General features: G+C 39.1%; 1 protein-coding gene across 1 annotated transcript; it reads right to left on the reverse strand.

Annotated features, from left to right (window-relative positions):
- Positions 1 to 2,898: 2,898 nt before the first annotated feature.
- On the reverse strand, positions 2,899 to 23,632 carry LOC146889348 (uncharacterized). Its single transcript, XM_087902295.1, is given in 3 exon segments — positions 2,899 to 3,530; positions 3,532 to 5,887; positions 23,411 to 23,632. Coding segments are annotated over 2 exon segments (2,079 nt in total). The 5' UTR covers positions 5,112 to 5,887; positions 23,411 to 23,632; the 3' UTR covers positions 2,899 to 3,031.
- Between the last annotated feature and the right edge of the window lie 45 nt (positions 23,633 to 23,677).

A 23,677-nucleotide genomic window follows, 5' to 3' on the forward strand; every position in this document is an offset into this window, starting at 1 on the left:
GTAGCTTCATGAAAAGAATCTGGCAATGTTCCTTCTTAGTCTATGTCTTTTTATAGGTGAATTGAGCCCATTGATATTAAGAGATATTAATGACCAATGGTTGTTAATTCCTGTTATTTTTTGGTGGTAGTAGTTGTGTGTTTTCTTTTTTTTTAGTTTTGCTGGTTTGAGGTAATTTTTTGCCTTTTTTGTGGTTGCAGTTAGCTTACTTGGGTTGGGGTTTTTCTTCTAGCACTTTCTGTAGGGCTGGGTTTGTGGAAATGTATTGTTTAAATCTGATTTTGTCATGGAATATCTTGTTTTCTACATTGATAGTGATAGAAAGTTTTGCTGGTTATAGTAGTCTGGGCTTGCATTCATGGCTTCTTATTGTCTGCAGCACATCTGCACAGGACCTTCTGCCTTTCATAGTGGGAAGTCAGGTGTAACACCTTTATATGTTACTTGACCTTTTCCCTTTACAGTTATTAATAGTCTTTCTTAATTCTGAATGTTTTCTGTTTTGATTATTATATGGTAATGCGGCTTTTTTTCATCTAGTCTATTTGGTGTTCTATAAGCTTCTTGTACCTTCATAGGGATATCCTTTAGTCTGGGAAAGTTTTCTTCTATGATTTTGTTGAATATATTTTCTGTGCCTTTGAGCTGGAGTTCTCTTCCTTTTTCTATCCCTATGATTCTTTGGTATGGTATTTTCATGGTGTCCCAGATTTCCTGGATGTTTTGTGGTTAAGAATTTGTTTGATTTAATGTTTTCTTTGACCAACGAATCGATTTCTTCTATAGTATCTTCAACACCTGAGATTATCTCTTCCATCTGTTGGTTATTCTTGCCTCTGTAGTTCCTGTTCCTTTATCTAGATTTTCCATATCCAGATTTCCTTTGGTTTGTGGTTTGTTTGTTTGTTTTTGCCTCTATTTCATCTCAAGTCTTGAATTGTTTGTTTTGGCTGTTTGATTGATTTTCTTGGTTTTCTTGGTTGTCTTTGAGAGATTTATTAATTTCTCCCAATTTTTTTTTTTGTTTTTCTTCTCCTCTATTTCAGTAGGGGAGTTTTTCATTTCCTCTTTAAAGGTCTCCATCATCTTCATAAAGTTATGGTTAAGATCATTTTCTTCTGCTTCTTCTGGGTTAGGATGATCAAGTCTTCCTGTTGTGTAATCAGTGGGTTCTGGTGTTATCACAGTGCTTTTAAGTTGTTGGATGAATACTTGCATTGGCTTCTATCCATCTCTTCCATCAATTGATGCCGGCAGTGTCTTTGCATCTTGGTCCAATCCTTGCAGTGGCTGGATGTCTGTGTCTTTGGGAACTGTTCTTGGTCTGCTCTGTACTGTCAATGTCTGTGTCTCAGGGAGCCACTGAGGTCTGTCTTAGTCTGCTCTCTTGGTCTACTCTTCTTACTTGATACCTGTTTTGTTATATGTAATTTTACTATGTTAAAGTTAAAATTTTCCCTTTTATTTAGACAGATAAAGGGAGGTGACGTGGAATTCCCCTCTGTGTGCTGTAAATATCATGGGTTAATGAAGAAGCTGTTTGGGGCCTGTAATAGGGTAGAGCAGAGCTAGGTGGGGAAAACTTAACTGAATGCTGGGAGAAAGAAGGCAGAGTCAGAGAAAAGTCATGTAGCCTTACTGGAGACAGACATTGATAAACCACAGCCACGTGGCAATATACATATTAATAGAAATGGGTTAAATTAAGATGTAAGAGTTAGCCAGTAAGAAGATACAGCTTATGGACCAAGCAGTGATTTCATCAATACAGTTTCTGTGTGGTTATTATGGTTCTGGGCAGCCAGGAATGGAACAAGCAGCCTTCTATGACATAAGAAAGCTACTGAGGGTTGACACTGATGGGAAAGAAGATAGAGTGAAGAGGACACTGTGAGAAAGAGTGGATGAGTAGACTATTAAAAGTTATGCGGGTCAGCAGGAATTTTCTGCAGTCTTCTTCACCTGGTGAAGCTTTGGGTACAGTGGGTACAAAAAGTAAACATATAGTTTAATTTAATCAGAGCAATGATTTTCTTAAGCAAAACTCAAAGACAGAAGAGGGACAAGAAATTAAGTATGGAAAAATCTATCTTCTGAGTCCGGTAATTTCTTAGCAGTCACTTTGATGTAATAAACTTTTCTTCGTGATGCTGGACAATCTGTGAGGCTTTTTTTTAGAGTTAAGTTTTATTCATTCTAAACACTGAATATTTTCCCACATTTATTCTAAACATTAAGGTTCTCACAAATGAAAAAGTTATTGAGTATAGTAGAAACTGTGGATGCTAAAAGATTTTTCATATTGATTGTTATACATATAAAGTCTGTCTCCAGAGTGAATTCTTTAGAACATCATGGCAACAAGAACAATACCTAAGTGAATATAAGCATTAAAATTCTTTCCAGGGTAATTCTGTGCATGAGGGTTACAGAAACTGGATGTACAGAAGACTTTCACATTACAGACACTGTGTGAGATCTCTCTACTTGTTAAAATGGCAAGAACAAAGAAATGGTTATATACAATGTTTACATACAAAAAGTTTCTATCCAATGTGAATGTTTCTACTCTTATACCAAGTGAATCTAGTAAAGACTTTCTGACAATGATTACATGCATTACTTGCTGACTAGTATGAAGTGTTTCAGATCTGTTATGATCACAAGAGCTGCTGAAGGCTTTTCCACAATTCTTCTATATATAAGGCTTTACTTTCAAGTGAACAATTTTATGCTTGTTAAGGTCAATAGAGTGAACAGTTTCCACATCTTTTACACACAAAGGGTTTTCCTCCAGTGTAATTTTTTTCATGCAAATCAGGAGAAGTTGAAGTGTTGAAAGTTTTCCTGTAATGTTTACATGCAAAAGCCTTCTCTCCAGTTTGAACCCTTTCATGAATGTTCAGATGACACTGTGGAGTTTTCCACAATGTGTACATGCATAACACTTCTCTTTAGTATGATCTCTTTCTTGAACCTTACGGATATAAGTTGGTGAAGTGTTTTACACAATACTTACATGAATAAGGCTTCAATAAAGTGTGACTTCATTCATGTCAGTTATGACTACTGAGGTCACTGAAGGCTTTTCCAAGATGGCTACATGCTCAAGACCTTTCTCTCGTGTGACTGTCTTTTCATGAATGTTCAGGTGATTGGAGCAGGTAAAGACTTTTTCACAATGCTTAAATGTACAAGAATTCTCTTTAATATGAACTCTTTTAATGAGTCTTACAGGAACTGAAATTATTGAAGGCTCTTTTACAATGCCTACATGAATAAGGTTTCTCTGCAGTGTGACTCCTTCCATGTCTGTTACAATTACTGGGATTGTTGAGTGATTTCCCACAATGCTTACATACATAAGGTTTTTATCAGTGTGAATTATTTTATGGATGTTCAGATGACGACGCCAGAAAAAGGTTTTTCCACAATGCTTGCATGTATAAATCTTTTGCTTCTCTGTAGTGTGGCTCCTTTCATGTCTGTTACACCTACGGGGGTTCTTGAAGGCTTTTCCACAAAGCTCATGCATAAGGTTTCTCTGCAGTGTGACTCTTTTCATGTCTGTTACAGTTACTGGGGTGCTTGAAGGCTTTCCCACAATGCTTACATTCATAAGGCTTTTTTCCAGTATGAATTATTTTATGGATATTCAGATGCCTGGGACAGAAAAAGGCTTTTACACAACGCTTGCATGTGTAACACCTCTCTGCCGTGTGCTTTCTTTCATGAATGCTACAAGCACTGGAAGTAGTGAATGCTTTCCCACAATGCTTACATGCATAAGGTTTCTCTCCAGTGTGAATTCTTTCATGAATGTTTCGATGAGAAGAACGGGTGAAGTTTTTTCCACAGTGCTTACATGCATAAGGTTTCTCTGCAGTGTGGCTCCTTTCATGTCTGTTACGACTACTGGGGTGGTTGAAGGCTATTCCACAATGCTTACAAGCATAAGGCTTTTCTCCAGTGTGAATTATTTCATGGATATTCAGATGACTGGAACAAAAAAAGGCTTTCCCACAATGCTTACATGTATAAGGTTTCTCTGCAGTGTGGCTCCTTTCATGTCTGTTATGACTACTGGGATTGTTGAAGGTTTTTCCACAATGCTTACATGCATAAGCTTTCTCTCCAGTGTGAATTCTTTCGTGAATGTTTCGATAAGAAGAACGAGTGAAGTTTTTTCCACAATGTTTGCAGACATAAGGCTTTTGTCCAGTGTAACTGCTTTCATGACTGTCATTTTGACTAAATGGGGTGAAGGCTTTTCCAAAATGTATAGAAGCATGTGGCTTCTCTCTTTTGTGAGCTACTTTTTGTTTCTCAAAACATGTTGCATATTTAAATATTTTGCCACACTGCCTACAAATGTACCTTTTCTCTTCAACATGACTTTTTTCATGGTTGGTAATGTCACTGGAATCAATGAAGGATTCTTCACAGAGACTACATACAAATTGTTTCACTTCTTTATGGGTTCCTTCATCATTCTGGCCATATATGTATCTCATTAAGATATTCTCATTGAGTTTATATCCAGTGTGAGTTCTCTCCTGAGGCTGATCAAAACAGAGACTCCTACAGGCTTCATTACATTGTTGATTTTTACAGGGCTTCTCTTTAGGAGAAGTTTCAAGTACCTGAAGTGGTTTAGAATAACTGATATTTTCCCAATGTTTCTGATGTGTAAAAGCTTTGACCACAACTTCCTTATACAGTGGTGGTTTCTCTCTAGTTTTTTCTCTGAGATACTCATGTAAGGATAAATGACCAATACTGCTTCTTACATGCAATGGAGTTTCATGAGTTCTTACTCTGGAAGGCATGTCTTTATTGATCATACTCTCTGGAATAGGTTGCTGGGTTTTATCACACTCAGTACAACATTCATATCCATGGTCTTTCTCAATCGACTGAATTCCCATATTCCTGCTGAGATCTTTAAAGTCCTCTTCAATATTTTCTTCTAGTGCTTTTTCTATGGAGACCAGGTTCAAAAATGTTTCCTTCATCACATCTCTGTAGAGCTTCTTTTGACTAGAATCCAACACAGCCCACTCTTCTGAGGTGAAATTCACTGCTACCTCCTCAAAGTTTACTGGCTCCATTTCTGATGTGTCTCAGTAGCCTCCCAAGAGGCCTGCAGTCAGCAGAACACACAGCGCCTAAAATAAATCCTCGCCAATCTGTGAGTTTTTTTCAAAGTGGAATTTCATGTTCATTATTTTTGAAAAGTTCTTTTGGTTTATTTATTTCAAAATTTATACCCTATGCTTTATTTCTGATTATGTTACAAAAGTCCTATTAGTTGATCTAAGTTTCTTATTTCCTTCTTGCTTGTCTCCATTTTTTTTTTCGGGGAAATTTCCCAAAATTTATCTTCCAACTCCTCTGCTGAAATTTTTTGTCTTTACTGTTCCACTTAACTTTTATGATCTTGTTTCCAGTTCTGCCAGATATCATATTTTGACCTCATGTATGGCATCAGTGCCCTATATTAGTCTATGAGAAGTTTAACTATGTGTGCTGGAAGAGGGTTTTCTTCTTTCCATGCTCTGTCTCTGTGCCTTGTTCCTCTGGGTGGAAATGGGTTTTCTTTTCTCTGTGCTCTGTCTCTGTGCCTTGTTTCTCTGGGTGCCCCCCCTTTTTACTTTGTCTTTGCTCCCATTTGTCATGTTAAAAGATTCCTTCACATCTCTAGTGGCTGATAATCTGTTCAAATGAGCTTAATGATATGTGGATTCCTCTAAGGATGATCTGCCAGAGACATGAGTTGTAGGGCTTTCAACACAGACATCTTCTCTTGTCCCGATACACTTCCCTAGGGGGACACATTCCATATCCCATCTGAGAGTGTTTGCCAAGTCTCTATTTATGTGGTATTCTGAAAGCCAAGAAGAGGGAAAGGAACAGAGAGGTTTACAATGTTCTCTAATATCACATGACCATGTCTTCCCTTACTTCAATTATGCTTTGTGTCTCCAAGTTACCTGACTTAAAATTCCTAGCAGCCTCCTTATTGCTTTTATCTAAATTTATATCGAACAATTCTATCAATAAATCCTCAGTAATCAGAGGCTGGGGTGAAAACGTGCTCGCTCAGAGAAGTTGAGGAGCAGCTAGTTGGTCTTCCTTCTTAACCAGCTTCTCTGGAGAGTTTTTTTCCATCCTTCCAATCCAAAAGGAACAATCAAACTCTCCTTCCCTTCCTTTCTGTGCATTTCTCTGTCTTCCTGACTCCCTCTTTACCCTCTATGACTACTTCCTGTCAACTAGCTGCTGGCTCTGACTTCTGACCACAGCCTTTTATTTAATTAACACATTGTCAATGTTCACAGTGTGATCAAATATCCTGTAATATTTCCTCCTTTTTGGCTCAATAAAACATGATGGTTTTAACCTTAACACAGTGAAACTATATACAATAAGAACAATTATCAGATGAGAATTACATTTACAATGTTGGGTCCATTTGTATGTGCTGAATTTGGTAACAAGAAAAACTGTAAAACTCTTAACTACTTGGTCTTCACCTAATCAGAGTCCTGAAAATGAGTAAACAGAAAGGGCAGAACAATCAGCTTCAAAAAGCATAGAAACAACAGAGACATCTGCTGCCTGGACAATCACTAAGGTGCCTCATTGGAGCATCAATCCTGGGCCTATAGGCCCCGAATATCTGACAAACCTTTCTGTGGAGCAGGGATTTTGAAGGACTGGCTTATCTTGGCAGGTGACATCCTTTGTGACCTGCTTGTCCAATTTGGACAGCATACTGTCAGCAGTCGAGACAAGGGCAGTTTCTTGCCCAGTGGATAGCTTTGCCACATTTGAAGCAAGCTCCATATGAAGGCTCTTTGATGTTCATCATTTTTTTAAAATAGATTGTTGCTGCCAGGGGCAGATATGGCTCACTCTCATAAAAAGTCAGGGAGGGGAGCAGAGAAAAATGTAGAGCTCAATAAAAATCAATAGAAAAGATGAAAAAAAAGTCTTATGTTATTAAAACATTTTAAATGCCATATTATGCAGATTTCAAGAACTGTTTGAAGACCACCTATCTAAAATACATGAGGCTAAATAAAGCTTATTTCTGTCTACATCTAAACATTTAGTACAAGTTTGATTGTTACCTTAGTTATCCTAAACAAACTTTATATTACAATTTTAAATGAGTTGCATAGGTACAATATCTTACAGTATGTTGTAAAATAACCTTAAATTTGTATCAATGTACAAAACCCCGTACCAATGCACAATGCTTGAAACAAGTAGTTGTTTTTCAGTGTAAACGTAGATTCAATAATCAATCCTTTTATCCTATCGTTTGTTTTTCTGAGAGAGTTTGAGTATAGAGTTTATTCAGTGAGTTATGGAAGGGAAAGGGAAGGGGGAGCAGGGCACACACACACACACACACACACAGAGAGAGAGAGAGAGAGAGAGAGAGAGAGAGAGAAGGAATGGGGAGAAGAGAGGCAGCAGCCATCTCTTCTGAAGAGGGACAGGCAGTATCCTATCATTTCCACATCCCCACCCGCACCATTTTTAAAGATAAAAGAGAAAGGATAGAGGAATTGAAAAGAAAGAAAAAACTCCCTTAATCTAGCCTCCTTTGTTTGGTTACCTCCTTGATCATGACCAATAACAACTTGCAACCAACCCCCTAAACAATGACCAACATCCATAACCCATCAAATGATCAAAAGTCACCCATCCCACCTCTCACGAATGTGGGCAGTGTTCCTTTTTTCAGTATTTAAAGTGTCATCTTTAATATCTGATTAGTGAGCATTAAGCTTCAACTCAGTGTTGGACTGAGCATTTAACATTGTTATTATCCCCATTTGATAGATATGGAATCTGTGATGCAGAAGGTCAGGTAGCTTTGGCAAGGGTCCTGTAGAGACGTGGAGATAGTTGGGAATGCCATTCGGTCTTCTGAGTGCACAGCCTCAAGAGTGGGCTGGGTCAGGCCAACTGACATTTTCCAGGGAGTTGGTTCCAAGGGCTTGCCTTGCTCTTCCCTGGATCAGTGACAATTGGGAGACATGGGTTCTAGTGTGGACACTCCCAATTTGGGATGTGAATCTACACAAGTCCCTTCCTTATTTAAGTCTTGGTGACTTCACTCCTTAAACAGGAAGCTAAACAAGAATGTGAGTCCAGCATTCCACCCTCTTTAATGTTCTAGGCTTTCCCCTACCTTGGGATGTCTCTGGGACAAGACATGCCCTCATTTTCTTCCATCTTCTGCCAGTCTGTCATCATCACTGATCTTTTTTGTTTTTAATTGAGCTATATATTTTTCCATGCTCCCCATCCTTCCTCTCCCCTCCCCTTCAACCCTCCTCCATGGTCCCCATGCTTCCAATTTACTCAGGAGATCCTGTATTTTTCTACTTCCCTTGTAGATTAGATCCATGTATATCTCTCTTAGGGTCCTCTTTGTTGTCTAGGTTCTCTGGGATTGTGAATTATAGGCTGGGTTTCTTTTTTTTTTTGCTTTATGCCTAAAAGCCACTTATGAGTGAGTACATATATTTGTCTTTCTGGGTCTGGGTTACCTCTCTCAGTATGATGTTTTCTAGATCCATTTATTTGCCCACAAATTTCAAGATGCCATTACTTTTTTCTGTTGTGTAGTACTCCATTGTGTAAGTGTATCACATTTTCCTTATCCATTCTTCAATCAAGGGGCATTTAGGTTGGTTCCAGGTTCTGGCTATGACTAACAATGGTGCTATGAACACAGTTGAACACCTTTGGGTATATACCCATAAGGGGTACTGCTCGGTCTTGAGGTATGTTGTTTCCTAATTTTCTGAGAAATCACCATACTGATATCCAAAGGAGCTGTACAAGTTTGTACTCTCAACCACAATGGAGGAGTGTTCCCTTTACCCCACATTCTCTCCAGCATAAGTTGTCATCAGTGTTATTGATCTTGGCCATTCTTATAGTTGTAAAATTGAATCTCAGAGCTGTTTTGATTTGCATTTCTCTGATGACTAAGGATGTTGAGCATTTCCTTAAGTGTCTTTCAGCCATTTTAGATTCTTTTGTTGAAAATTTTCTGTTTAGGTCTGTACCCCATTTTTTTTATTGGATTATTTGTTCTTTTGATGACCAATTTCTTGAGTTCTTTGTATATTTTGGAGATTAGCCTCTGTCTGATGTGGGGTTGGTGAAGATCTTTTCTCATCCTGTAGGCTGTTATTTTGCCTTGCTGACCATGTCCTTTGCTTTACAGAGGATTCTCAGTTTCAGGAGGCCCCATTTATTGTTTCTTTCAGTGTCTATGCTACTACTTAGGAAGTGGTCTCCTGTGCCAATGCATTCAAGTGTACTTTCCACTTTCTCTTCTATGAGATTCAGTGTGGTTGTTCAAGTCTTGCTGTTGTAGGGCCACTAGTTTTTATTGGTGTCATGTTGCTCTTTGTGGTATTGAGTGTGTTCTTACCTTGTCTATCTTCTCCTCTAATTGACGTAGTTGGGGCCATGCCTCTGGTGATCAATCTTCTAGGTGCCAGTGGATCCAAGGCTTTGATGGTTGCTCCTTATGGTGCAGGCAGGGCCATGGTTCCAGTCACCCCAGAGGTTACTCGGTGTTCCTGAAGGTAGCTCAGCACTCCCAGGGGTCACTCTGCAATCCCTGAGGATCTTTTTGGGTCTGTTACCACAGAGGTTGCTTGCTTGTGCCTGCTCCCTCAGATGTCATTGATTCACGCTCGTCCTGCCAAAGTCTCTGTCTGAAGCCTGTTCCCTTAGTGGTGGCTCCCTTGTATCTTTTCCTGTTGCCTTGGGCCTGCTCTGGCTTAAGCCTGCTCCTGTGGAGGTTGCTGCCTTGGGCCTGCTCTGGCTGAAGTCACTGACTCATGTCTGTTTCCACAGATGTTCCTGTCTTGGGCCTGTTCCCATGGAGGTTCCTGGCTTGGGCCCAATCCCACAGAAGTCTCTGGCTTGGGCCTATTCCCTTGGAGGTCCCTGACTCACATCTGGTCCCTCAGAGGTCTCTGGCTCAGGCCTTCTCCCTTGATGGTCACTCACTTGCACCTGCTCCTAATAAATAAAGGGTAATTTTGACATAGAAATAGGTATGAATGGAGGGCCAACTATGTGAAAAGAGACAAGAAGAGCAGAAGTCAGAGTGATCCATCCCTAAAGCAAAACAGACCAAAGACTGCCAACCAATCAGCCAAAGACAAATACAGACCAAATTCTCTCTCCTAATTCTCAGACAGGACAAGCTCTACTGACAACTAGATCCCAGACTTCTGCCTTTCTGATCTGTGACCTAAGTCACACTCCTGGTAGTCTTTTAGTACTTAGCCCTTTAAACACACACACACACACACACACACACACACACACACACACACACACATACTGGACTCTAGAAAAGCATCAGTTCAATTTTTCTCTCCTTTTTCTTCAGCAGAGAAGACTGTGATCAGATGGTAAAATATTCAGGAAAACTATAAAAGCAAGAAGGAACAAATCACCTTCCAGAAGAACTCTGTCATCTGCAGAATTTATCCCTTTACAGACAGTTGGGGTTTTAGATTCTATTAATGTACCAAACTTATTGTTACTCATAAATTTAGAACAAAAAAATACTGTGATAATTGTAAAAAACCAGATTTACAACCTTTAAACTCAGGCTGATACACTGAACACCTGAAAATACTAGTCTCTGTAACCTTTCCATCATCCTGAAATGTTCTCCTACCTACTTCTCCTTTATCTCAGACTCTCATCTAATGGATGGATGAAATGTTTCCTCTTTGGTTTACTCTCTTCCATCAGGGAACTTACTTTCTGCCTCTTCAACAAGATTCTTACTTCTTGAGTGAGCTCTTACAGAGAATTATCAAATTCAAAGAGAATGTATAGTTGATAGAATTTGAAGGTGAGATGTCTTTAAGTTTCAGAATCTTGGGGTTTTCCCCCCTATTGTTATTTTTCCCAACAAATCATAGTTAAGAATTATAGAAATTTAGATTTGTTTGAACTCCAACTCTGCCACTTATCTATGTGATAATGGAAAAAATATTTCAGCCCTCAGTCTCCATTTATTTATTTGTAATTATTTGTAAATAATACATATTTCATATGTCATAGGGATTAAATTTAGGATAAATAAAACTCACAGACAATGCCTTGTACTATATTAGTATACAATAAATTCTAGCTACACCCATTTCATTCTTCATTTTTCTTACCCAATTGGATCAGAGTATTAAGTCAGTTCTCCTATAGAGAATTTTTCCCCACCATGCATCCCTGTTTTGCATATCCCAGCAAGAAACTGTACAAGAAGTCACAGCTTGAGCATCTTTTGGGTATAAGCCCAAGAGTGGTATTGCTGGATCTAGAGATAGGCTGATCCCCAATTTTCTGAGAAATCGCCATACTGATTTCTAAAGTGGTTATACAAGTCTGTTGTACAGCAATGGATAAGTGTTCATTCCCCTTACTCCACACCTTCTCCAGCATAAGCTATCATTAGTGTTTTTGATCTTAGCCATTCTGACAGGTGTAAGATGGTATCTCAGAGTTGTTTTGATTTGTATTTCCCTGATGGCTAAGGATGTTGAACATTTCCTTAAGTATCTTTTGGCCATTTGAGATTCTTCTGTTGAGAATTCCATGTTTTTAGAATTTTAGAATTTCTTGAGTTCTTTATATATTTTGGAGATTAGTCCTTTGTCTGATGTGGGGTTGGTGAAGATCTATTCCCATTCAGTAGGCTTCCATTTTGTCTTATTGACTGTGTCCTTTGCTTTACAGAAGCTTCTCAGTTTCAGGAGGTCCCACTTATTTATTGTTGCTCTAAATGTCTGTGCTACTGGGTTTATATTTAGGAAGTGGTTATTTAATGCATGGTCCTTTGCCCATGCATTGAAGACTACTTCCCAGTTTCTCTTCTATCGGGTTCAGTATGGTTGGATGTATATTGAGATCTTTAATCCATTTGGACTTGAGTTTTGTGTATGGTGATAGATATGGATCTATTTTGATTCTTCTACATGTTGATATCCAGTTATGCCAGCACCATTTGTTGAAGATACTTTCTTTTTTCCATTGTATAACTTTAGCTTCTTTGTCAAAAATCAGGTGTTCATTGGTGTGTGGAACAAAAGCATTTGTTCAACTATGTTCACAGCAGCATTATTTGTAATAGCCAGAACCTGGAAACAACCTAGATGCCCTTCAACTGAAGAATGGATAAAAGAGATGTGGCACATTTACATATTAGAGTACTACTCAGTGGTTAAAAAAAAAACACAATGGCATCTTGAATTTTGCATGCAAATTGGTGCAATTAGAAAACACTATCCTGAGTGAGGTAACCCAGACCCAAAAAGATGAATATGGTATGTACTCACTCATAAGTAGATACTAGCTAGCATTGAGCTTATAATTCATGATCCTATAGAAGCTAAGTAATAAGGTGCACCCCAAGAAAAATATATATAAACCCACCTGGAAATTGGAAACATACAAGATTGCCTGACAAAATCTGGAGCATGGGAGTAGGGGGAAAAGGGAAGATAGAAGGGGAAGAGAAGGAGAGAAGGATTGAGGAGAACTTGAGGGAGTGGGATAGTCGAGATGGAGGAAGGACAGAATTGAGAGCAAGGAAAGACATATCTTGATTGAGGGAGTTGATCTTGATTATAGAGTTAGCAGAAACCTGGCTCTAGAGAATTTCCCAGGAATCCATAAGGATGACCTCAGTTAAGACCCTAAGCAACAGAGAAGAGAGGGACAGATCTTGACTTGCCCTGTAGTCAGATTGATGTATTAAGACTGATGAATATTTAAATATCACCATAGAACCTTCATCCAGCAACTGATTGAAACACAGAGACCCACACTGGAGCACTGGACTGAGTTCCCAAAGTCCAAGTGAAGAGTGGGATGAGTGAGAATATGAACGAAGAGGTCATGACTATGATGCATTCACCCACTGAAACAGTCTACCTGAGCTAATGGGAGCTCACAAACTCCAGCCGGACTAGGAAGTAATAAGCATGGGACCAAACTAGTCCTGCTTAATGTAGTTGACACTTGAATGGCTGGGGCAGACTGAGGGATCACTGGCAGTGGCACCAGGATTTATCCCTACTGCATGTACTGGCTTTTTGGAATCCTATACCTATACTCTGGATGTATACCTTACTCAGCCTAGATATAGTAGGGGCAGTCTTAGACCTTCCACAAAGCAATGTGCCTTACCCTCTCAGAGGACTGGATGGGGGTGGGGTGGGGTGGGAGGATGTGTGGAAGGAATGGGAGGAGAGGAGGGAGTGGGAACTTGGATTGGTATTTTTTAAAAATATAATGAATTAAAAAATAAATTGAAAAAAGTGGGAGTAAAACTCACACCATAACAACAAAATAAGACGGAAAAAAAAAAAGAAGTCACAGTGTAGAAAAAGATCATGAGTTGATCTAGGACCTGGGAGATACTCCTAAACTCCATCTTGGTTAGTAGAAAGCATGCTGTTTGAATACTTTGTCCTCAGCAATGGTGATCATCATCACTACCAGTGTCCTAGCCGGAAACTGATGATATGCGTTCCCTAGGCTATTTACCTGTGATATACCTTGCTCGGTACCCAATTTTTCTGAATAAATGTTGGAATGCAGCTTTTCATAAAGGCATATTGACCTTCATAAAGGTTTGTTGAGCAATGAGTACTAAAGGGGGAAGCCATCTGTTCTTTCCAGTAAGTCTTTCAATATATTTCATCTCCATTTGTTTATAACTTGTTAGACTCATTGAGTCCTTATTCAAATGCTTGGATATTTAGAATACAATGTCCTTCTTACTTTAACCCATTTTCTTCCTTATTTGTCTCATGAATGATTGTAAGCACATTTTTCTTTATTAATAATATTAATCAATAATGAGAAAAATTTTCCTGATGGGTTGTAGTGATGTCTTCATGACAATAAACTACATTACAATATTGTAGGATATTGGTACAGTATGAAATATAAACAAATTATATAATATAAAATCATTATATTACAAATTATTCAAAAGTTGTCTTCTATTAAAATTTTCTTTATGATAGGTGTAACAAACAGAATTTTCTTTCTAACATAAGATGAGTGTGGAGATGACCAGTTGCTATTGTGGTTCAGTGATGCACTGTTACAGCCGACTCCCATGGAGTTCTGCATAGACCTTAACAACTCCAGGAATCTTGTCCAACCAAAAAAAAAGATGGTTGGAAAACATTTAAACAATCTGTTTCTTTTCCCATTTTTAAAAATTGTGGTGTGATTCACATGTGATAAAATGAATATATATTTTCCTTGTATTAACAATAAATTTCTCTCATATATATCTTGATATCTTGATATGGTTCCCCCCTCCTACTATTTCCAGTTCCTCCCCATATCACATCACCTCCCATCCAGATCCACTCCCTTTCTGTCTCTTAATAGAAAACAAGCAGGCTCCTAAGGGATTATGTTATGATATAATAAAGCAAAAACCATTACATCCAAGTTAGACAAAATAAACAGAAGATAAAGAGCCCAAACTTATTTGCACTCAGAATTCCCATAAAATCACTAAATTTGAAGCCACAACACATGCACAAAGGGCATGGTAAAGCTCCATGAGAGCCCTGTGCATACCGCCTTAATCTCCGTGAATTCACATAAACTTTAATCGTGTTGGTTTAGAGGTCCTTGTATCCTTGGTGTCCTCCATTCACTCTGGTTCTTTTACTTTTTCTGCCTCCTCTTCTACAGGGTTCCCTGAGGCCTGGGCAGAGTCATTTGACAGAGATACCCTGTTTAGGGCTGAGTGTTCCCAGGTTTCTCATTCTTTGCAGTGTCTGGCTGTGGTCTCTGTATTTGTTCCCATTGAGTGCAGGATGAGGCTGATCTATGAGTATAGCAGAATGTCATTAGGAGTCTTTTCATTACTACATTGTTCTTGTTTTAGAATAGTGAGTGCTATTTGGTTTTACTTTAGGTCCCTGCGCTGTCAAGTCTGAGATTCTTGATAACCCAAGCAGTATTGGGCATGGTTTCATCTAACAGAGTGGGCCTTAAGTCAAATTAGATATTGGTTGGTTACTCCCGCAAGCTTTGTGCTACCATTACACTGGTGTAGCTGGCAGGACACCACTGTGTATCTAAGGGTTTGAAACTGGCTTGGTGTTTGCTCTTCTCTTTTGGTAGCATGCAAAGTACCTTCCTGTGCCAAAAATTGCTAAAATTTAGGGTTAAGACTCTATGCAGGTACCAGCTCAATTTCTCCATTTTCAGTGAGTTGTATAGGTGTTGTCTTCAGCAATGGAGCTTTGTCATCAGTTTGTGAAGAGAAACTTACAGTCTTGGCAACAGCCTGGGTTGTTTGGGGATTCTTCTTGGCTACCAACTCAATTAGATATAACCCAATCCCAGTACTGGAAGTTTCATTTGGTGACAAGAGAAGCCAGTTGGGGCTCTGTTTTCCCTGTCGTTTGGTGATTTCAGTTAGATCTCCTTCATATATGTATATATTTTAGGAAGCTTCTACTTTATTAGGTTTCCACTACCCCTCAAATGGCCTCTAATTTTAGCTGTCTGTCCCCCAAATAAATGTATCTTATCTATACGCATTAATTACTGTTAGTAGATGTGAGGGTCCTGTCCCAGCCAAGTTCAGGTCCAGAGAGGAGGACGGGAAGTGGGCTCAAAGAAAAGTCTGATCACCAGATGAGTTTCACACAAACAGTGGCCCTGAATAGCTCGAGCCATCTGTATTTATACCTCAAAACCAAACATGCTTGTCCCACACTCCGGGGTTAACCTCGGACAAAACAAATGCATTTTCCCCCCAAATTTTTAAATTAAAACAATTTTAAACCAAAAACAGTGCTCAAATTTTGCTCCTTTAGCTAAACATTGAGCTGGACACATCCTTGTCCTTACAACGCTAAAAGGTGATAAACATGGGCACACATTCTCAAGCACAATAGTGTCTTTCAAAACTTAACAAGGCATATTTACAGAAATAGGGATGTTTTCCCATAAGCTGCTTGCATACAATTAGCTTGTATTTTCTAACTGTCCCCTTGCCATAGAAGAGGGCAGGGCACATCTAAGTATCTCTGTAAAGGGCAAACTTTAGTAGGACACTCTTTTTCTACCACACCACATTGTTCTTAATGTTTTTTTCCCAGAACGTGTTGCTTCATTATAGGTGCCCATTAACTCTTATTGCCTCGGATCCTGCCTGCACTGAGCCAGAAACTTCCCAGGGTCTGGGGTGATAACTGGTATTTCCAGATAAGAAACCTGAGAAGCATCACTTCCCAAAGAATTTTAGGGGAAAATATTTGAGGAAATAAATGAGATTTTGGGAATGATTACAACTGTCCCTATGTGACTGATAAAAACCACCAAGAGAATCACCAACATTATGAGAGAGAAGAGAGCATGCAGGCCACACAGTCCCAGCAGTATTCTGGGCTGTCCCAAGGTCCGTTGGTCATTGCTGAGTGACAGAGCATGTCTTCAGGCTTTGCCTCACAGAAACCTATTGGACAAGCATTCATATGCTAATCTGAAACTAAGCCACATGGCTCACAAGTAGAATGCACATATTAACATAATTATTAGACAAATCAACAAAAGACCATTTTTTCCTCTGAAACATATAGAACATTATAGAACAGCACATAGGTCATCGTCACTGAAAGTTCATTCATGGTACTTTACACTCAGTCCATTCAGGCATCCCAGGAGCACCTGCAGTTCTGATGGGCCGAGCCCCATTTTTTAAAAAGGCTAAATCATAGAGTATTCTCGCTTGCCTGATTTTTTTTCTAAACAGAGTAATTTTGAGATTTTGTCAGGTCATGAGTGTTGCTAGAGTATCTCTTAATTGCTGAGTTGTATAGAATTCTCCAATGAGGTGACTAAAACTTTCCCCAGACTGCCCTAACATATAGCTGCAACATGAGTCATATCTGATTACACGGCTGCTCTGTTGGAAGGAAGGCTGGGAAGGTATTTGTCTCTCTGGGTTCTGCACTGGAGGGCAACCTGGAGTATCCTGCAGAAATTGGCTTCTGCATAGATAAACTACATCATTCAAAACTAATTCCACACTTTGAAATTTTGTGAAGAAATATATGTTTCTTTCTATAAGGGACTGGTTATCTTTTTTATATATGTCTATTTGAAATATGCATGTATGCCAGTGTGGTAGTGCATGCCTTTAATCCCAGCACTCAGGAGGTAGAGGCAGGTGAATCTGCGAGTTCAAGGTCAGCCTGGTCTACAAAGCAAGTTCTAAGACATCCAGTGCTGTTACACTGAGTAACCCTGTCTCAACCCCCCACCAAAATCAGCTATTATGCATAACAGATCAACACCATTAAGGTGAAATCTTCTGTACTTCACTGAGAGAATAGGCTCATGTTTCCTTGGGACTCATTTTCACAGCACACAGAAGCTGTGTTCCAAAGAGGCCAAAACTGAACTTGACAATATGAAAGAGTCACTCACGTGGTACTGATGTAGAAAGGGATGGAAGCTGTGTAAAGGGGTCATAGGAAGAAACTAAAGCTTGGTGCCATTTGGCCAGATTGGAGAATTGAAGGGAAGCAAAGAAAGGACATCGGTGAAGGTGCAGCTTCAGTTTCAAAGGAGACCAGGGGTACTGGAGATGGTAAGACTGTGGATTACCCACCAAGGACAGTAGCCAGAGCAGAGTGGAGCCAGCCTGAGACTAGGCGACGACGTAGACGACTGTCGACGGCGGAGCTGGAGAGGTGGGACTGTCCAAGCCTTTTGTAACCTAGAGGACCATGATGGAATTCCAGATGTCAGACGCTAGGCTACAGAATTTTCTTTGTGGTCTTGACAAATACTGTAAGATGTAATGATTATTTTGATTTTTATATTTAAATTTTTCTTTATGGATAAAATATGGTCTCTATTATAGAAAAGTCCTTGGTTGCTGAAAAGAATGTGCATTTCATCACTGCTGTTTGGAATAGTCTCTAGATGTTAAAGTCATCTAAGATAGTGTTCAGGTTAGCTCTCGAATTGTTTGTTTAATTTTATGACACAGTTGTAGCATGAAGTCTAGTTGGTCTTAATAAATAAAATCCTGGAGTCAGATATTAGGGGGTGAAAGTTGAAGGATCAGAGAAAGAGAGCATCTAGTCCCTAGAGTATTCTTAACTCTACTAATGCTCAGACCTAAAGGGCGACCCTGTCCTCAGACTGCATCTGAGGCCCACCTTATATTCTCCCTGCCCAGCCATATCACTCCCTGTCTCCACCTCCCTGATGCTGGGATTAGTGTGGGACATCACCACCTGGCTCTGTTTCTCTTTGAGAGTGGATCAATCTAATGTAGCCCAGCATAGCTTTGAACTAACAGATTCCTCTGCCTCTGTCTTCTGAGTCCTGGGTTTAAAGGTGTGTGCCACCACTGCCTGGCCTCTAGTGGCTTAGCTCTGCACTCTGATCTTCAGGCAAGCTTTTTTCTTTTTGTAAAACATAAACAAAATATCACTATATCGTCACACATATCTACCAATGCAAATGGGATATTGCAATCACCCACTATTGTATCTGGATATATTTGTCCATTTAAGTCCAATAGTGTTTATTTTATGAAAATAAATGCACTGATGTTCACAGCATATAGTTATTAGAGCTTTGTGATGAATTATTTGCACAATTATTTGTAGTATATGTAGTCTGTACATGTTTGTGTGCGTGAGAAAGACAGACAGATAGTGTGTATGTGTGTGTGTGTGTGTGTATGTGTGTGTGTGTGTGTGTGTGTGTGAGAGAGAGAGAGAGAGAGAGAGAGAGAGAGAGAGAGAGAATTGGGGATCAAACCAGAGCCTGTATACTTCTGAAAAGCAGGCAAGCATGCAAGTGTTCCATCGTTGATCTACATCCGCAGCCCATGCTCTGACTTCCTTATCGCTTCTGATTAACCTTGGCCTGAAATCTAGTTTTCGGGTATGAGTAAAGCCGCTGCTACTTTTCCTCAGGTTCCATTTGATTGGAACATTTTCTCTTCTTTCACCATAGTCTGTTTCTTTGCCAGTGAAACAAGTTTCTTGTAGACCACAGACAGCTGGGACTCACTCTTTGACCCAATTAGTTAATATGGTTTTTTCTAAAGAACAAACAAATGAAGTTCTTTGAGGCAAGGTCTACTCTGTACCCCAGTCTGGCATGAAACTCACTGTGTAACTGGATGTTATAATTATATTTTTTTTCCTTATTGCTACCAGAATGCAGTAATCCATCACTTTGCTTCCACCCCTGATATTCTTTCACTTGATCTAGTTAAGCTATTTTTTTAATTAAAATTTTAGTACTAAATTCTTTGTTTCATTAGCATGCAACCCATTTTTCTTCCTATATAATAATGCAACATTAATCAAACAGACATTAGAAATAAGAACAAATTTTGTGAAATCATTAATTATACATATAGTATACTATATTGAAAATACATTTATACAGGTTTCTATTTGTTTTTATTACTATATAGGTTATGCATATCTGCTCAAATCATGTCAATATCAAATATATCAATATTACTTTGTAACATGCCCAACTAATGGTTTTTAAACCGCTGAAGAATGTTTTAATTTTTTTTTTCTTTTTGATTTTTCAAAACAGGGTCTCTCTGGAGCCTGTCCTGGAACTAGCTCTTGTAGAACAGGCTAGTCTTGAACTCACAGAGAGTTGGGACTACAGGCATGTGCCACCACTGCCTGGCTAAACTGATGATGTTTGATATTGGTCTCTAACAATCAAAATTAAATTACTTCCAACAAATACCACTTCTGTTTTATTCTATTAAAATTAATAATAATTCTATAATATCATCTAATATTTACTACATATTCAAAAAACTGACATTATTTCAAACATTTATTTTTTAATTTTTTGAGAATTGTATACTGTGTTTTTATCACTTTCAATTTTGGTCTCATCCCTCTAACCCACCTAGTATTTCCCCTCTCTCTCAAATCCCATGACTTCTTTTTCTTTAAATTTTTTGTTATTTTGTTACTTTATTTTGGTTACATGTATGCATGCATATAAATATATAGATACAACCTGTTGAGTTTATCTAGTGACCTGTATGTATGCATATGTTTTAGGGCTGACCACATGATTTGAATAGCCAATTAGGGAACTCATCACTGGGGAAGACTGATTCTTCTTCTTCTTCTTCTTCTTCTTCTTCTTCTTCTTCTTCTTCTTCTTCTTCTTCTTCTTCTTCTTTTTTTAGTTGTTAGGACCAAATTTTAGTTATATCCACAAACCTCATTTAAATATATGTTTATATCAGGAATTTAAAAACATCTAAATAGAATCCATTTTGAATATATTCTAAAATATGCTTATAAGATATATTTGTATTCTTTCTAATATTTAATATATATTAATTCAATAATATATAACATATATTTTTCTTTTTCATTCAGGACTGTCTCTTAACTCCTTCTGCTAGAAAAAAAGCATAACAAATGATAGTCATGTAGCCAATGAGTCTCGCACTTCAGATTTGATTACTGTGATCATATGGAATTTTTAAAATTTACTGTTTTTATGTACGTATGTACATGATGTGTGTATAAGTGGTGAGTGTGTGTTCATGACATGGAGAGTGCACATGCAGCTGTGTTCATGTGGAGGTGAGGGGCTAACTTTGTGGCATCAATTCTCCCCTTCCCCCATTATGTAAGTTTAGAGGATTAAATTCCAATTGTCACACTTGTCAGATAAATAACTTTACCAATGAGCCATTTCTCCAGCCAAGTATTATTTAGCTTAGAATTATACCACCTAGTTTTCCTATATAATTATATTACAATTTGGCTTACTATATTCCAGTATCTTTTGTGGCCAGGGTCTTGTTACATATGCTGGCTAGAATTGATGGTACTCCCGCCTCCGTCTCTTAGTGTCTGGGTTCCAGGCTGTACCATCATGTCCAGCCCAGTTCAGTCTTAAGGCATGAAAACTATGTACATGGTGCTGCTGTAGTTTGCAGTTTGTATTGTGTCAGTAGTGAGGATACTTCCGGTTGATGGTGAATCTGACCAGGGGGCTCAGATGCAATAATAGTCTTACCTTTTTCTTATAAATTTCCCTATCAGTTTTGTAACTGATGGTTTTAACATCCATTCATATGTACTATTCATATCTATTGTTTCTTTTGATTCAATCAAATATTTTTCAAAAAATTCTATCATGTCTTCATTTTTTCCTCAGTGTAATTATATTGATATACAGTTGGATTCATTTGTTTCTTTTTTAAAAGAGGTTGTTTTTTATTTTAATTTTGGCTTTTGGAAACAAAAATGTTTTGTAGACTTTCACAATGGTAATTTATATTCCTAGTCTCTAAGATGAAAGTGTGTAGGGATAAATATTTTATATTGTTTTGCTTGTTTTTAAAATGCCACGTAGTATTTGTAATATATATTCATTAGATTCCTTAAAAGATGAAAAAAAAACCCCACACACCTGTAGTTATATTGTTTGTGATCTAACAAATGAAGCTTGCCTGAAGACCAAACAGCAGAGCTAAGCAACTAGTTAGCCTTAGATGCCAGGCAGTGGTGGCACACACCTTTAATCTGCCCAGAAGCAGATGGATCTCTGAGAGTGCAAGGCCACCCTGGGGTACAGGAGATTGAATCTGCCTAAAAGAGAAACAGGCTTTAATCCCAGCACTAGGGGAGATTGGAGTGATATGGCTGGGAGAGATAGGAATATAAGGTGGAAGGAGACAGGAGCTCAAAGCAGCCTGAGATTTCCTAGACTGTCAGTCTGAGGATTCTTAGAGAAAGGATACCCTCATTGGTCTGAGCATTGGTAGAGCATTGGTAGAGGTAAGAACTCTCTAGTGGCTGGCTGCTCTGCTTCTCTGATCTTTCAGTATTAACCCCTATATCCGACTCTGGGTTTTTATTATATTACTAAGACCAGTTAGAATTTGTGCTACATCTGGCACCCAACTTTTGGAACACGAATTCACAAAAAAAATTCTTTTTGTTCCTGTAACCTTAAAGCCACTGGCTTTAAGAGGCCAGAGCTACAGGCAGCCAGAGTCACCCCCTGATGGCTGGATTTTCCTTTCTTATCTCCTGGTGTGCTCACCCTGGACCCCCTTTTCAGGCTGCTGCCAAACTAAACAGCTGCCTTGAAATCCAGTCAGGCATCTACTGTTCTGTGCAGAAGCACTGAGCCTTACATCTTCATCGTCAGCAGTGGCAAATTTGGTGAGAAAATTGGGAATTCTTAAAGGAAGGGATTAGTTAAAACAGAGAGTTTTTCCCGTGTTAAAAATGGGGAACACTATGCTGATGGAGAGAGTTCGGTCTCTGTATGATTATGCAATGAGTTATTTAAAAATGGAACAATTAAATGAAGTGAAAATCAACTTAACTGGGACTGACATAATGTCAATGATCATCTTGATAATTCTTGCTTCATCTCTAAAATATTTGGTTAATATGAGTGCCTTAGAAAAGTTTATTAAAACAGATCATAGAGACATTTAAATTCAGATAGAGGAATTTAGAGGAGGACTAACTTCTGCATTGCATTATAAAGGTAGAGGGGAATAGCCCAAGTCTTTCAAACAACCAACCTTAATATATCTAGCAACCTTACAGGAATTGCCAATTGACAGATATCCCGAAGGCTCTGTAAGAGCCGAATGAACTCCTGGGCAAACGTTACATTTAAGGAGATTAAAGGAAATGAAACTATCATATAGTATTCATTCACGATTTATGAAGCAGATGTTAAACTCATGATCAACTTGTAATGAAATTATCTCTCAAGAGTGGAAAGACTTGGTTACAGCAGTCTTGTTGCTTGATCCACAATTACAGGGGAGGACCTGGTGGAAACAAGAGACTAAGACCATTAAACAAAGGAGTAGGGCTAGAGGTATGGACATCTCCCAAGATCAACTTCTTGGAGAAGGAGATATTAATTAACATAGAAAAGCAATCCCTATATGGTGGACAAAACCTGGCTTTATTCCAGGCATCAGCTTTGAATGCTTGGGATAGAATTGAAGAAACAGGAAAGAAGAACGAGATGTTTTAAGGTCATTAATGCTGGAAAGTTAGTGTAGAAGGGGTTTGTTCTCAACACAAATCCTGAAATCAAGCTCCTTTAGGAGCAGGGTTGCTAAGGAGAAGCCCCCAGGAGAAGTGTCTCTTCTCTTCAGGAACAAAGAGCAGCGAAAAGCCTGTGGAGGCAGTAACTGTTCTTCCTGCTAGCTTTGAAGGAGACCTTGGGTGGGCGGGAACCGGTGGGGACTAGGAGGGATTGGGGGTTGGTAAAGCAGACTAGAGAACCCGCCCAGATCCCGGTTCACCTGGGCTGATAGACGATTGCTAGGCGGGTCTCGCCCTGGCCACCGCACCTCCCACTGCGGCTTCTCCTTGCAAGGCAGCTGCTGCTCTTGAATTAGGAAAAGCACCGCGGTGTATCTGAAGCACCGACTCCCCGGAGGAGCAGGTGACAGGCCGCTGTGTGACCCTCCGACCTGGGCAAGCCGCGCGGCCAGAGCACCTGCCGGGCCAGGCTCGCGGCTGCGCAGACAGCCCATCCCGCTCCGCCCAGCTCCGCCCACCCCCGTGTG

This window comes from Myodes glareolus, chromosome 27, assembly GCF_982192425.1.
Source record: "Myodes glareolus chromosome 27, mMyoGla1.1, whole genome shotgun sequence".
Classification (NCBI taxonomy): domain Eukaryota; kingdom Metazoa; phylum Chordata; class Mammalia; order Rodentia; family Cricetidae; genus Myodes; species Myodes glareolus.